This window comes from Sorex araneus, chromosome 11 (genome assembly GCF_027595985.1).
Source record: "Sorex araneus isolate mSorAra2 chromosome 11, mSorAra2.pri, whole genome shotgun sequence".
Classification (NCBI taxonomy): Eukaryota; Metazoa; Chordata; class Mammalia; order Eulipotyphla; family Soricidae; genus Sorex; species Sorex araneus.
Genome location: NC_073312.1, coordinates 49,489,505 through 49,504,364, shown reverse-complemented (window position 1 = coordinate 49,504,364; position 14,860 = coordinate 49,489,505). Strand labels below are relative to the sequence as shown.

At 39.1% G+C, this 14,860-nt stretch overlaps 1 protein-coding gene and 1 non-coding gene across 2 annotated transcripts in view; both read right to left on the bottom strand.

The window, feature by feature from the left end:
- Positions 1–14,860, bottom strand: part of KIF20B (kinesin family member 20B) — a 56,207-nt gene that overhangs the window by 22,504 nt on the left and 18,843 nt on the right. Inside the window, exons 16-22 of the mRNA XM_012932484.2 lie at positions 13,010–13,238; positions 11,244–11,296; positions 7,957–8,110; positions 5,529–6,759; positions 5,073–5,211; positions 4,378–4,497; positions 1,720–1,780 (exon numbers count right to left, since the gene is read on the bottom strand). Coding sequence (XP_012787938.2) covers positions 1,720–1,780; positions 4,378–4,497; positions 5,073–5,211; positions 5,529–6,759; positions 7,957–8,110; positions 11,244–11,296; positions 13,010–13,238 — 1,987 coding nt within the window. The remainder of the gene's footprint in view (positions 1–1,719; positions 1,781–4,377; positions 4,498–5,072; positions 5,212–5,528; positions 6,760–7,956; positions 8,111–11,243; positions 11,297–13,009; positions 13,239–14,860) is intronic.
- LOC129399455 (U6 spliceosomal RNA) lies at positions 13,427–13,528 on the bottom strand. The gene has a single exon (XR_008627098.1). It is a non-coding gene; the product is annotated as a U6 spliceosomal RNA (small nuclear RNA).

The window sequence follows — 14,860 nt, the reverse complement described above, 5'->3', positions numbered from 1 at the left end:
CCAATAACTTATATCACAAAATAATTCAGAAATATGCAACAAATCAAACAACTTCAATACATTTAAGAGGTAGATATATATCTTGGGCTGGAGAGTTAGTATAGAAGCTAAGGTGCTCTGCCTTGTAAAGTAGCGACATGGATTTGATCTCCAACACGGAAGAGTCTCCTAATTATCACCAGGAGTGAGCCCTGAGCCCATCAGGGTGTGGCCCAAAACCAAACCAAAAACAAAAGTGAAAAAGAAAAAGAGGTAGCTATCTCTCCTATGAGTTATCACAGTTGAACAAATGACTGTCAAACAAACAATCAGGGGCCGGATCGATAGCACAGCGGGTAGGGCGTTTGCCTTGCACGCGGCCGACCCAGGTTCGATCCCCGGCATCCCATATGGTCCCCCGAGCACTGCCAGGAGTAATTCCTGAGTGCAAAGCCAGGAGTAACCCCTGAGCATCGCTGGGTGTGACCCAAAAAGCAAAACAAAAACAAAAAAAAAAACAAACAATCAATTGTTTACCATCAGAAAGAGAATCACTTAGAACAATAATGTTCTGGAATACTTCCAAGGAGGAAAGGTTTAGAGAATAAATGTTCTTTAGAGAACATATGAGAATAAGTAGGAAGTGGAAAGAAGAACATCACACACTAGAGACAAGAATGACACATAAATGCCAGGCAAAACAATGGAATAGAAATATTTAGTGATAGTTTGCATTTATTTCATATCTGTATACCAGTTACACTTAAGACAAGTACAGGACAAGAAAGATAGAACAGGGGTTAATGTGCTTGCCTTGCATGTAGCTAATCCTGATTTGATCCCTGGCACCCCATACAGTCCTGCAAGTCCCTCCAGGAGTGATTCCTGAGCACAAAGACAGGTATAAATCCTAAGCACAGCCAGAAATGGCCCTCATTTTTTTTTTTTTAAAGCTATAATGGTTTAGGGAGGATCATAATCCAACAGGCAGTGTCCTTTCAACAAGGGGTAGGGGCCATGGCCCAGTGTGTCCAGGGGCTATTGCTGGCTATGTGCATAGGAGCTCACCTGGGGGTTTTCAGGGGATCACTCTGTTGCTGGGGATTGGACCAGGATTGGCTGGATGCTAGACAAGTGCCTTAACCCCTATACTCTCTCTCTGGCTCCTTAAAAGAAGGAAATTTGGGAATAAATATATCTATTTTTTAGTAAAGTGAGTTTTTTTTTTTTTTTTTCCTTTTTGGGCCACAACCAGCAATGCTCAGGGGTTACTTCTGGCTCTGCACTCAGGAATGACTCTTGGCAATGCTCAGGGGATTGAACCCAGGTTGGCTGCGTGCAAGGCTCTCTCCACTGTGCCATCACTCCGGCCCTGCAAGATAGTTTTTACTGAACAAAACTTACTTAGAACAGAGGAGAAATATTTGGTTAAGAGCTTCTCCAGGGCTGGAGAGATAGCACAGCGGGTAGGGCGTTTGCCTTGCACGCGGCCGACCCGGGTTCAAATCCCAGCATCCCATATGGTCCCCTGAGCACGGCCAGGGGTAATTCCTGAGTGCAAAGCCAGGAGTAACCCCTGTGCATCGCCAGGTGTGACCCAAAAAGAAAAAAAAAAAAAAAGAGCTTCTCCAGAGTGGGGGAAAGAAGCTAAGACACACTGAGACAAGCAAGCAAGATGTGTACATATTCAAGGGAGAATACGGGCTTGAAGGAGCAAGGAATCAGGGATTTGTTTCTGACCTTTGCATACTTTTTCGTACTGTTGAATAGCTTCTTCTGCTTTCTGGTTATTTAACTGCTCCTGAAAAATGAAGCAACCTGAATTAAATTAAAATAAAATATAACTTAACACACACAGAAATACTTAACAATGGGACTTTCACCTTGGTAAAAAGGGAGAATGGGAAGTATAATGGGAAGAAACCCGTTATGGGGTTTTCTTAAAATCCATAAAATCCATATGGGACTTTATGGATAGGAGACAACTCAGGGCTGAGCACATGCTTTGCAGGAGGTCTACACCACCTGATCCCCAGAGTCCCTTAGCACTTTGATGTAGAATGTAGCTGGATGGTTTGGGGTCTGGGTAGGGAAAGAGCTTACAGGCAAGATTAAATGAGGGCATTGGAGGTCCTCTAATTCTGGTGTTAAGCTAGTGGGTAATTCAACTTTCATTCCCTAGTTCACTTCTGGTATTAGGATGAGTCATTAGAAAATCTGGAAATCTCTGAATTCTGTAATTTATTTTGTTTTGGGGCTATACCCACGGGTTCTCAGGGGACCATATGTGGTATCAGGATCAAACCTGAATTGGCCCTGTGGCAAGGCAAGCATCCTACCCCACTGTACTACCTCTACAGCCTCTGAATCTATTATGAAGGTATATGTTTATTAGTATTAGGATTGTAATCAATTGAAAATTAAAATCACATTTATACCAGAATATTCACAAGATTTAAAGGCAAATATTTAGAGAATATAACAAATCCATATATATATATAATTTTGGCTTACCCATTTAATTGAGGTTCAACAAAATATGCTCATTCATAAAGCAATTCTTTCTTAAGTGTCATTGTTTTTTGGGGGTTTATACTGAACTGTGCTCAGGGGCCATATGAGGTGGCAGGGATCAGACTTGGGTCAGCTGCACGCAAGGGAAATGCTCTACCCATTGAATACTGAGACCCTCTTTTTAAAATTTTTTCAATTTTTTGCTTTTTGGGTCACACCCGGCGATGCACAGGGGTCACTCCTGGCTCATGCACTTAGGAATTACTCCTGGCGGTGCTTGGGGGATGATATGGGATGCTGGGAATCAAACCTGGGTCGGCCATGTGCAAGGCAAATGCCTTACCGCTGTGCTATCGCTCCAGCCCCTGGGTCCCTCTTTTTAAATTTTTGCTTTTGGGTCATACCCCAGCGATGCTCAGGGTTTACTCCTGGCTCTGCACTCAGGAATTCTCTGGTGGTGCTCAGGGGACCATATGGGATGCTGGGAATCAAACCTGGGTTAGCTGTGTGCAAGGCAAATACCTCACCTGCTGTACTAATACTTGTGACCCACTCTGGGCCCTTCTTAAGTGTCTTTTTTTTTTTTTTTTTTTTTTGCTTTTGGGGTCACACCTGGCGATGCACATGGGTTACTCCTGACTCTGTGCTCAGGAATTACTCCTGGAGGTGCTCAGGGGATATATGGGATGCTGGGAATTGAATCCGGGTCGGCCGCGTGCAAGGCAAATGCCCTACCTGCTGTGCTATCGCTCCAGCCCCTTACATGTCTTTTTAAAAAAATATCATTTGCTTTTGGGTCACACTATTGGCCATGCTCAATGGGGACATACAGGGGGTTGGGGATCAAATCTGGGTTGGCTGCGTGCAAGGCAAGCACCTTATCCATGGACCTATCTCTCTGGTCTTGAAATTATTTTAAATTTACAAGAATTGGAGAGCTGGCACCTATTTCCTGGAAAGCTTCCATGCAGCTGTCATTTTAATACCTTACACTAAATATTATACATTTACTTATTAAGAAACTAAAGCTGAACAAGAAAAATAAGCAATTGGTTCTCAAAGTTCTGTTAATTGGAACTTGGGAACAATGTTCTTTGTGTGAAAAATAATCAACATTGGTATACTAGTATTAATTATACTATAGACATGATTTAAATGTTACTAGTTTCTTCACCAGTATCCTTTTTCTATTTTAGGTTTCTGTTCAGGACACAATAGTGCATTCAGCCATCATGTATCCTCAGTCTTCTCTAATATGTGGAGTTTGGGGGGTTTGTAGTGGGGTTTGGGTCACACCTGGTAGTACTTGGGGGCACTTCCTGACTCTGTATTCAGAAATCAAACTTAGTTTGGCTGTATTATCTCTCCAGCCCTATGTGACAAATCTTTACACTTCACTGATAAATATAAACAATTTATTTTAGAGCCCAGAAAAGGTAAATATTTATTATAAGGAACCAACATATCTATTGAAATACTAAATACACCAATAGATTCTTCCTCATTTTTGGGGGAGGGGTGGAGTAGGGCACACGCGGCTGAGCTCAGGGCTTACTCCTGGCTCAGCACTCACAGATCACATCTGGTGGGCTTGGGGAACCATATGAAATGCCAGGGGTCAAACCAGGATTGGCCGCATTCAAACCAAGTGCCTTACCTGCTATACTATTACTCCAGCCCGCAAGACAGTTTTTATTGAAACTTATTTAGAAAGCTGTGAAGGGAGGAAAAGCGGTGTGTTTTTAGGAGAATAGAGCTTTTCCAGATGGAAAACAAGCAAGCAAAGAGAAAGAGACAACCAAGCGAGATGTGTTCCAGGGTGAACACAGGCTTAAAGAGAAGTCAACAGAATCTTTTTAAGCTATCCTTAAAAGCAAAATTTACCGTAAGTTGCTGAATGGTTCGCTGTTTCATATCTATTTCCTGGGAACACTGGTTTTTCTTTTTCTCGAGTTCATTAATTTTAATCCTCATTAATTTCTCTTCATCACGCATTACAGATACCTAGAAAGTAATATTTATAAGAGATTAAATATTTTTATTATGAACAAAAATATTCATTATAAAAATTAATAAATGCAACAAATAGAACTTCTGTGGTAGTTTTTTTCTCTTTTGGGGCACATCCTGCTCAGGGCTTACTCCTGGCTCTGTGCTCAGGAATCAATCCTGGTAGGCTCTGGAGGCCCTATGGGATTCCAGGGATGGAACCCCGATTGGCCACGTGGAAAACAAATGCCCTCCCCACTGTACTTTCTCTTCAGCCCTGACTACAAGAAGTTTTTATTTTTATATATTTTTCGGGGGTAGGGATTTGGGGCCACACCTGGCAGTGCTTAGAAGCTACTTCTGGCTCTGCACTCAGGGGTCACTCTTATCAGTGCTTAGGAGACTGGGGACTGAAGGAGGCTGGCTGCAGGAAAGGCAAGCAGCTTCACTCCTGTACTATCTCTCTGGCTCCCATGAACTATCCTTTGTAAAAAAAATTAGGGTTGTCAAATTTCAAACTCTAAATGTCTAAACTTTATACATATTAAGGAAAACAGCCCCAAAGCTACATAACCTTTCAAATTACATACCTCTTTCTGTACTTGCTCAATTTGTTTTTTCGCATCAGCCAGTTTCTCTTTCAGTTCAGCATAATCTTCTTCTTTCCTCTGAAGATCTGTTTTCAGATTCTGGGTAAGAGCAGAGCTTACAGAGAGTTCTTCTTTCAACCTAAAATACAACACTTTTCTGTAATAACATACCACTAATCACTTACTTAGGATCACACATGTGAGCAAGAAAGAATCTACAGAATTTTACCTTTCCACAAATTTGGAAAGTTCAAGCCATGAATAAGTCCTTTATGGTTTTATAAACTTGATTTTATAAGTAGATCTTATAAACAGATCTTTGGATAGAATTTAATTCTAAGGTTTATGTAAATTTACATATCATACATGTGTATTATAACAGGGTGAGTTATCTCTACCTAAATCAATAAATCAATAAAATCAATGCTTTGCACAGTTTAATAACATTTAGCTTACTTTTCAATTTCTCGTCTGTTGGTTTCTTCTTCTTTTTCTTTTAATTGAAGTGAATGTTTTGCACTTTGCAATTCATTTGTTAACTGTGAGAATTCCTGATTCAATTGGATTTCCCTTTCATTTACTTCTTTGGTGGTTTTGATAGACTCCTGAAGGTTTTCTTGACATTCATTCAGGTTTCTTTCTAGCTTTAAGATGATAGACTCCTTTTCCAAAATTTCTTGTTTTAACTTCGCTGAATGAGCGCACTCAGCTCTTTGAGTTTCTAAGATTGCATCAAGTTCTTTTATTTTCACCTGATAGCTAGTAATATCTTGTGTGAGTTCCGAAAGGGTTCTCTTTCCATCAGCTACAAGCTGTACTTGAACATCAAGACTGGTGTTTTTTTCTTGCAGTTCATCTTTTAGTTGCTGTATATGACTTTCTTTTTCTTTTAATAGAATTTTTGTCTCCCTCTCCTCTATTATCAGTCTGTTGTTTTCATCCAGATAGCCTCTTAATTCTGCCTGTAAGTTTTTAATTTGTTGTTCCAGTTCTTGTAGCTGATGACTTTTTTGGGAGGAAGCCTTTACAATTTCCTTGCATTCTTCCCAAATGGCTTCAATACTAGAGTGGAAAGAATTTTCCCTACTGACTTCTTGAGTATGATATTCCTTAACTTGTTTACTTACCAAGTAATCTTTATTTACAAGATTTAACTGTGTATTTGACAAATCATCCTCTTGAGAACCCCTGGACAGATCCCTGAGATTGAATAAATCTATGCTTGAGATTTGAGAGACTGAATCAAGAGTTCGGAGTTCATCTATTTTTGCTTGCATTAATTTTATTTGTGAAACATTATTTGTGATGTTTCTTCTAGCAGTTTCAATCTCCTCTGACAATTTCATGATCGTCTTATTCTGTTCTTGATTTATATTTCTTTGCACATGTAATTCAGAAATTGCACTATCATAATTTGACTGAATTTGTTGAATCTCTATAGTAAGAGTAGAACTCTTTTTTTCAGAAGTAGAAAGACTCTGCTGCAAAATAACAATTTGCTCCTTTAGTTCTGCTTTTTCTTCCTTTTCATTTTTAAGTTCATTCTCAACAATAAATAAATGTCTTTCCAGCTTTTTATTCTTTTCGAGTAAAACTCTATCATTTTCCTCATCTTCTGAAATGGTCTCTTTCATTTTCTCACTTTTCTTATGGTTTTCAGTGACAATTGGAATACCACAAAATGGTCCTTGAAACAAATAAACAAATCAAAACCAATAAATTTGCCAAACCTCAATAAGACTACAAAATTACCATGCTAAACCATATGAAAGAGAAATTGAAAAATGGGAAAAATCTTAGTAAAAAAGAAATAATAGGTCATAAAGCACTCAGGCACCCAAACATTGGGTATAACCTATTAAAAATAAGCACCTTATCTGCTGTACTAGGTATTGTCCTGGGGACCCCTGTCCTTCCCTTCATGGTAATTCTATTGTAAATTACAACTTGGGTATATTTGTCAATAGTCATGTTTAGTTTAAAATTTTAGTGTTGGGGCTGGAGCGATAGCTCAGCGGGTAGGGTGTTTGCCTTGCACGTGGTCGAACCAGGTTCGATTCCCAGCATCTCAAATGGTCCCCGGAGCCAGGAGTAATTCCTGAGTACAGAGCAGAAGTAACCCCTGTGCATCACCGGGTGTGACCAAAAAAGCAAAATAAATAAAGTTTCAGTGTTAACCAAATACAGTTTTCTCTAAGTGGATAAAGAATGCAAAGAACTGTGGAAATTCTGACAGAAAAAGGAATTATAATTACAAAAATGATGACTGAGCTATTATAAGCCCAGGAGATTAAGTGGCATTCAAAAGTTATAAAAGACCAGTTGTTAAGAATAAACTCATTAAAGAAAGCTTTAAATACCCTCTCTATCCAAACTGTAAATTGAGATCATATATAGGATCGTAAAACTGGAGGATTGTAAAACACTTGTTTTACTATAAATCTGTGAATTATAGTAATAGTTACTCAGGAATTACTCCTGGCAGTGCTTGGGAGACCATATGGAATGCTGGGAATCAAACCTGGGTCAGCCACATGCAAGGCAAACACCCTACCCGCTGTACTAGTGCTCCAGCCCCGCATCACAAACTTTTATGCTTATGTTACTAATATCTAGAGCAGGGTTCCTTAAACTTTTTCAAGTCACCACTACCAATTTCTTCCAAGAAATTTTTGTATGACCCTAGATATATATGGCACACAACTCAAATATTTAATTTCTGTGCATTGCCAAGTGTGACCCAAAATGCAAAAAAAAAAAAATTCTTTTGGTGATGGTTAGATTTTCTTGTTTTTTTGCCCCTGTAGTCCGTAAATTTCCCTCTACTTGTTTACTAGTTTGGGACTTGCGTTAAAAGACTACTGGTATCAGCTGAAAGCAATACCTTTCTTTGCAGGTGGTTCCTCTTCTTGAAGTTCATTTTCATTTAATCTTTTTCTTCCTGAATAGCTTTTAGTTTCATGGTCCTTCAGCATTTCAACTATTTCATTACAAGCCAATTTATTGTTTGTTACTAAAGAAGATCTATCAGCCTTGTCCTAAAGTAAAATAAAGATTAGTCTAAATATAGAAAGCTGTAATATAAAAGTATACAGATGTTTCAATAGTGTCTCATTAAAGATTTCAGTTTCCAAGTTATTAAAATATATATATTTTTTGGTGGTAGTAGCGGTCAAGGATAATTCCTGGCTTTGCATGCAGGAATCATTCCTGGTGAGCTAAGGGGGGACGACATGGGATGCCAGGGATCAAACCTGGATTGGCTGCATAAAAACCAAATGCTCTATCCACTGTGCTCTTTCTCTGGCTCCTTTAAATTATTTCTAAAGACTCATTTAACTCTGTATTCTCATAGAAGAGCAGAAAAATACATGTTAAAAAACTGTTTTTTGGGGCCGGAGTGATAGCACAGCGGGTAGGGCGTTCGCCTTGCACGCGGCCGACCCGGGTTCGATCCCCGGCATCCCATATGGTCCCCCAAGCACCGCCAGGAGTAATTCCTGAGTGCAAAGCCAGGAGTAACCACTGAGCATTGCTGGGTGTGACCCAAAAAGCAAAAAAAAAAAAAAAAAAAAGCAAAAAAAAAAAAAGCAAAAAAAAACCAAACTGTTTTTGTTTGGTTATTTTGGGCCAACCCAGGGGTGCTCCAGAGCTTCCTCTTAGCTCTGTGCTGAGGGATCACTCCTGGCAGGTTTATGGCATCATATGTAGTGCTGGGGATTGAATCTGGGCTGACCACATGCAAAGAAAATGCCTTCCCCATTATACTATCTCTCTGGGCTTTAAAACATTTCCTAAGTTATTTCTTAGGACTCTGCATTCCCATGTAAGAACAGAAAATATGCATCCTATAAAACTACCAACTGATGGGGCTGGAGCAATAGTACAGCAGGTAGGGTGTTTGCCTTGCACACGGTCGAGCCGGGTTTGATTCCCAGCATCCCATATGGTCCCTTAAGCACCATTAGGTGTAATTCCTGAGTGCAGAGCCAGGAATAACCCCTGTGCATCACCAGGTGTAACCCAAAACAACAACAACAACAAAACCCAACAAAAAACAAACAAAAAACCTACCAACTGATCCCATCCAAGCAATGATAAGAGTTAGATACCTTGTTCTGAAGACTTAAATTTTTGGGGACCACATTTGGCAGTGCTCAGGGTTTAGTACTGTCAGAGCTTGGGGACAACATGGGGAACTAGGGCTGGAACCAAGGTCAGCAAAATGCAAGGCAAGTGCTCTACCTGCTGTACTACCTCTCCAGCCGTCCAGACATTTTTAGTAGCAGATAACAAAAAATCCTCTATTATTTATTTATTTATTTTTTTGCTTTTTGGGTCACACCCAGAGATGCTCAGGGATTACTCCTGGCTTTGCACTCAGGAATTACTCTTGGCAGTGCTTGGGGGACCATATGGGATGCCGGGGATCTAACCCGGGTTGGCACCCTGGTTGGCCGTGTACAAGGCAAACGCCCTACCCGCTATGCTATTGCTCCGGCCCCCCTCTATTATTTCTTATTTAAAAAATTAAGTTATTTTTATTAAAAAAATTCTTACTTAAAAATGTCTTTAATTAACAAAGAAAAAAATGTCTTTAATTAAATACAATTTTTGACAGAAAAAGGTAATATAATTCCAAAAATGATGATGACTGAACTATTACAATCCCAGGAGATTAACTGATGTTCAAAAAGTGGTGAAAGACCAATTATAGTACACTGTAATAAATAATTTATATTTATTTAAAACCTATTTTTCATTTTTATTCAATAAGCTTTAAAAAATTTCTTTCATTAAATAATTTTCATTAAAAATAAAAAAGTGTGGGGCTGGAGCGATAGCACAGCGTGTAGGGCGTTTGCCTTGCACGCGGCAGACCCGGGTTCGATTCCCAGCATCCCATATGGTCCCCTGAGCACAGCCAGGGGTAATTCCTCAGTGCAGAGCCAGGAGTAACCCCTGTGCATCACCAGGTGTGACCCAAAAAAGCAAAAAAAAAAAAAAAAAAAAGTGAAGATTACATATTTAAATTTTAAATAAAATTTCTTACTTTTTTAAGAAAGATGATTTTTTTATCTATTATATAATCTCTAGGCCTTTAATAATAAGGATAATTGAGAAACAGTCACAGTGACTGTGAAACTAAGGAGTAAAAAAGTTATGATCCAAATATACTTCATCTACAAAGCTAAATTATTCAAGGCTAACTACTACAGTTTTTACATAACCATCTCTTTGTGAATGAGTTACATTCTTGCTCTTGCTTAGTCTTGCCCATCTTGACTTTTGAGTTGACCTACTGACCCTATATCACACTCCCAACCTCACAAAGTACATTTTGAATGTTGATTCAGGGGTGCATGTTTTAGGGTCCCACAGTTGTTTGCAAACAAGTTTCTAAGCCAAATGATGATGTTAGAAAATCTGAAAATGAATGGGTTTGGGGGTATCAAGAAGAAGCTATGTAGTTAGTTAATTTTAGGACAAGTTGGTTAGTCTTCATTACTAAGCTTAAAAAGAATAATGTTTTAAAAAATACCGAGCTCTTCAGAAGGACAAATTCAAGGAAAATTATTTTATTTTCAGACTTAATATTTTGGTTTTGGAATCACTCCTGGCTCTGCAGTCACAAATTCTTCCTGGCGGTACTCAGAGGACAATATGGGATGCTGGAGGTCAAACCCAGGTTGGCTATATACAAACAACTGTGTTCTATCTCTCTGGCCCCATCTCCTTGGTCCTTTCTTGCTAGAGATTTCTAAGAGCAGAACTGTCAGAATTGCTTCAGCGCCTCTGTGAGGCACTGGGGTTTGGACGTTTGGACATTTGGACTTATGGACTTGTGCTTGGCATATAAGTGCTTTACTGAGTCATATTCTGGGTCCTTCTTACTAGGAATCACAGACTATCCTGATCATCTCAGTACATGCAGCAGCTCGAGGATTTGAACTCACAACTTCACACTTGCCAGGCGAGTGCCTTAACCTACTGAAAACACATTCTAGATCCCCTGAAGCCCAGTTTCATTAAAAAAAAATTTTTTTAGTCATGTTCATTTAATAACTTTTCCTTAATTATTTAAAAATAAGCATATAATCATAACATATACTTCTTCAATTCCTTAATTTTAAGTTCCCTGTTAAGACCAAATGAAGCTTAAAGTATTACCTCATTAGATTTTTCAAGCTCCTGAGTCAATGAATATAAGTTAATTTCTGATTCTGGAAAAAAACACAATCACAATCACAATATCACACAATATTCTCTGGAAAAAACATTGAAAATAAATATCCAAGCATTCATTAGAAAATAAAGTATATCACAAATGAAACATAATTATTATAAACACCTGAACTACTATTATAATCACTCAGCAAGTAATTTCACCACCAGAGGGCAATTATTTCTGACAAAGCCACTTCCCAAAACACAGAGGTTTCCTATTCTCCATCCATCTTGATTCACACAGAAAAGGGTCACTCCTGGCTCTGCACTTAGGAATCACCCCTAGCGATGCTCAGGGGACCATATGGGATGCTGGGATTTGAACCTGGGTCGGCCACGTGCAAGGCAAATGCCCTACTCGCTTTGTTATCACTCCAACCCCGAAAAGCAGCATATTTAATCAAATTCTCTTATTTTGCTTTTGGGGCACACTCGATGGTACTCAGGGCTTACTCCTGGATTAATACTGGTGGGCTCTGGGGACCATATGGGATGCTGGGGACTGAACCCTGGTTGGCTGAGTGCAAGACAAAGGTCCTACCTGCTGCACTATTGTTCCAGTTCCATCATTAAATTCTCTTAATTATATGACAAACAAACAGATCACTTCATTGGACTCACTCTACCTCAAACTTGCAAGCCCTGAACAGAATATACTATACTATACTGAGTTCACTGATAAACAAAATTTACAGCTTTACAATTTCCTATCAGATTTTTTCTTCTTTTCTATTTTTTTTTTTTTTTTTTTGCTTTTTTGAGTCAAACCCAGAGATACTCAGGAGTTATACTCCTGATGGTGCTCGAGGGACCATATGGGATGCTGGGAATCGATCCCAGGTCAGCTGCATGCAAGACAAACGCCCCACCTGCTGTACTATCACTCCGAGATTTCTTTTCTTTTTAAACAATTATTTATTTTAGTTTTAGGATCACACCTGGTGATGCTCAGGGGTTACTCCTGGATCTGCACAGAGCAGATTATTCCTGGCAATGCTCAAGGGACCATATGGAACACCAGGAATCGAACCTTGGTCACCTACATGCAAGGCAAATGCCCTACTACCCACTGTACTATCACTCTAGCTCCTCCTATGAGATTTCTTAGTCTACTGATAAAGGTGACAATTTTATAAAGAAGACTATTTCCTTCTTCTTCTTCTTTTTAAATTTTGGGTCATATCTGGCAGAATTCAATACTCCCTGCTTCTATGCTCAGGGTACCTCACAGTGCCAGCAGCTGAATCTGGCCTACATCAGGGCACTGGGCTCTTATTCTAACTCCAAGAAGCTCATTTTCTATTAATACTAGTTTAAAGGCAAGTGAAAGCAAAAATAATTTTAATAATAGGTTGCTATAAAAGACAGTAAAAATTTTAATGGTAATTTTGACAATTTTCTAGTTGCTATGACCAGAAAGCTCCATAAGCTTCCCCCCCCCTTTTTTTTGGGGGGGGGGGAAAGGGCCACACCTGGTGATGCTCAGGAGTTATTTCTGGCTCTGTGCTTAGGAATTACTCCTGGTGGTGCTTGGGGTGGGATGCTGGAGATTGAACCCAGGTTATCTGTATTCAAAGCAAGTGCCTTACCTGTTCTATCTACTGTTTATCTGGCCCAAAAAAACTCCACAAAAATCTTATACTCACCTACTGATTTTGCTATGCATCTATAACATGATTATATAATATGGTTAAAATACACATACTTACCCTTTTGTCTCTTTTTTAACTCTTCTTGAGTTTTAATTAATTCCTCTTTGGTTTTAACTAATTCAGCTTTAACTTGATTAAACTTTAGTTCTAAAGAAGCAATAGACTCCTGGGGGTCAGCAAGAGATGCAATATATAAGTGAGCAATTTCAGCCTGTTTCTTAATATCAGTGACATCATCTTGAAGAGAATCAATAACATCTTCAATTCCTACATAATTACTTGCTTCCTAAAAATACCAAAAACCACATGCCTATTGTTAACAGTGGCTTTCACTTCTTACAGCATGGCACCATCTGACTTAGACAATTCAAAAAACACAGCAAACAAATTCATAACTTGAGAAATTTAAAAATAAGAATTACATACAAGAATCTGCAATTACAAAAAAGTTATGCCATTACTCATTTTCTTTTTAAAAATATGAAATGCATCATGAATATGCATACGTCCTTGCCCAGGGGCCTGATAATCTTTGCATCATCCCAATTTTAGTATAGGTGTTGCTGAAGTAAATACTTATTTTCTGTTTCACAAGACATTTTCCCATAAAAACAATGACAAACTTTGATAACTTACAGACAGTTATGATCATCTTTCAGACATACTGTGTTATAAATCCTAAGAGGGTTTATTGCAGCTTTTCCCAAAGTGGGAAATACAGCTCCCTAGAAAATGGTAGAAGATTCCAGGAAGAGTATAATCCGGGATCACTATTTCCAGGGGAGCGCTGAGTAATTTTTTTGTCTAAAAAGTGGGCAGTAGGCTGATTACATACGGAAGCCTCTGCTGATGGGGACAACCAAGGAAGCAAATCTCCATTTGCACCACTCAGACAAGATCCAAACTGAGTTAGGAATACATAATGATGGCCTAGTAGCCTGGCCACCACCATACCAGGCCGCTCCACTGAATAATTACAACAGCAAAACAAAACAACAATAAAAAGGCATGGTCAATTTCAGCTTCAGGGGGAAGCAATGTGAAAGGATAACTTGTCATTAGTAGGATACTGGGCCATTAAGATTTATCCTTTTTATAATAAAAGGAAATTTCCTATAGCGCTGGGGATAAACCCAGGGCTTCACACCAAGTGAGGCTTGTGCTCTCCTACTGAGCCACATCCCTAGCCCAAGATTTTTGTTTTAATTGTAGCAGTAATTAATTGACCCCTTGGGTTCTGAACATCTTTAAGAGTCTTTAAGACAAATTTGATAAAATATTGTCAGACATATACAAAAATCTATTTATAATAAATGACAAGTGATACTAATGATATGCAGCAGGTATAAGAAATTTTCCAAGTCCAACAATTAAAAACTATTTATGCTATATTTCTAGCAAGGCATGCTTAATTAGCTGTACAGGAATTTTGCTTTTTTAGTTTGTTTTTGGGCCATATCTAGCTGTGCTCAGGGCTTACTCCTAGCTCTGTGGTCAGGGATCCCCTGGCAGGTTCTGGAGACCATGTGGGGTATCAGAGATCAAACCCGTGGTACTATCTTTCTGCCTTCCCCCACATTTAACATTTTTTTTTTTTTTGCTTTTTGGGTCACACCCGGCGATGCACAGGGGTTACTCCTGGCTCTGCACTCAGGAATTACCCTGGCGGTGCTCAGGGGACCATATGGGATGCTGGGATTTGAACCCGGGTCGGCCGCGTGCAAGGCAAAAGCCCTACCCACTGTGCTATCACTCCAGCCCCCCACGTTTAACATTTTAAATTAATGTTTCTCATCAATGAACATGGCATAATAAACCATAACATAAAAGTTTCATTGGATATTTAATTAATTAATTATTTTTTTTTGGGGGGGGGGGGGTCACACCTGGTGATACAAAGGGGTTACT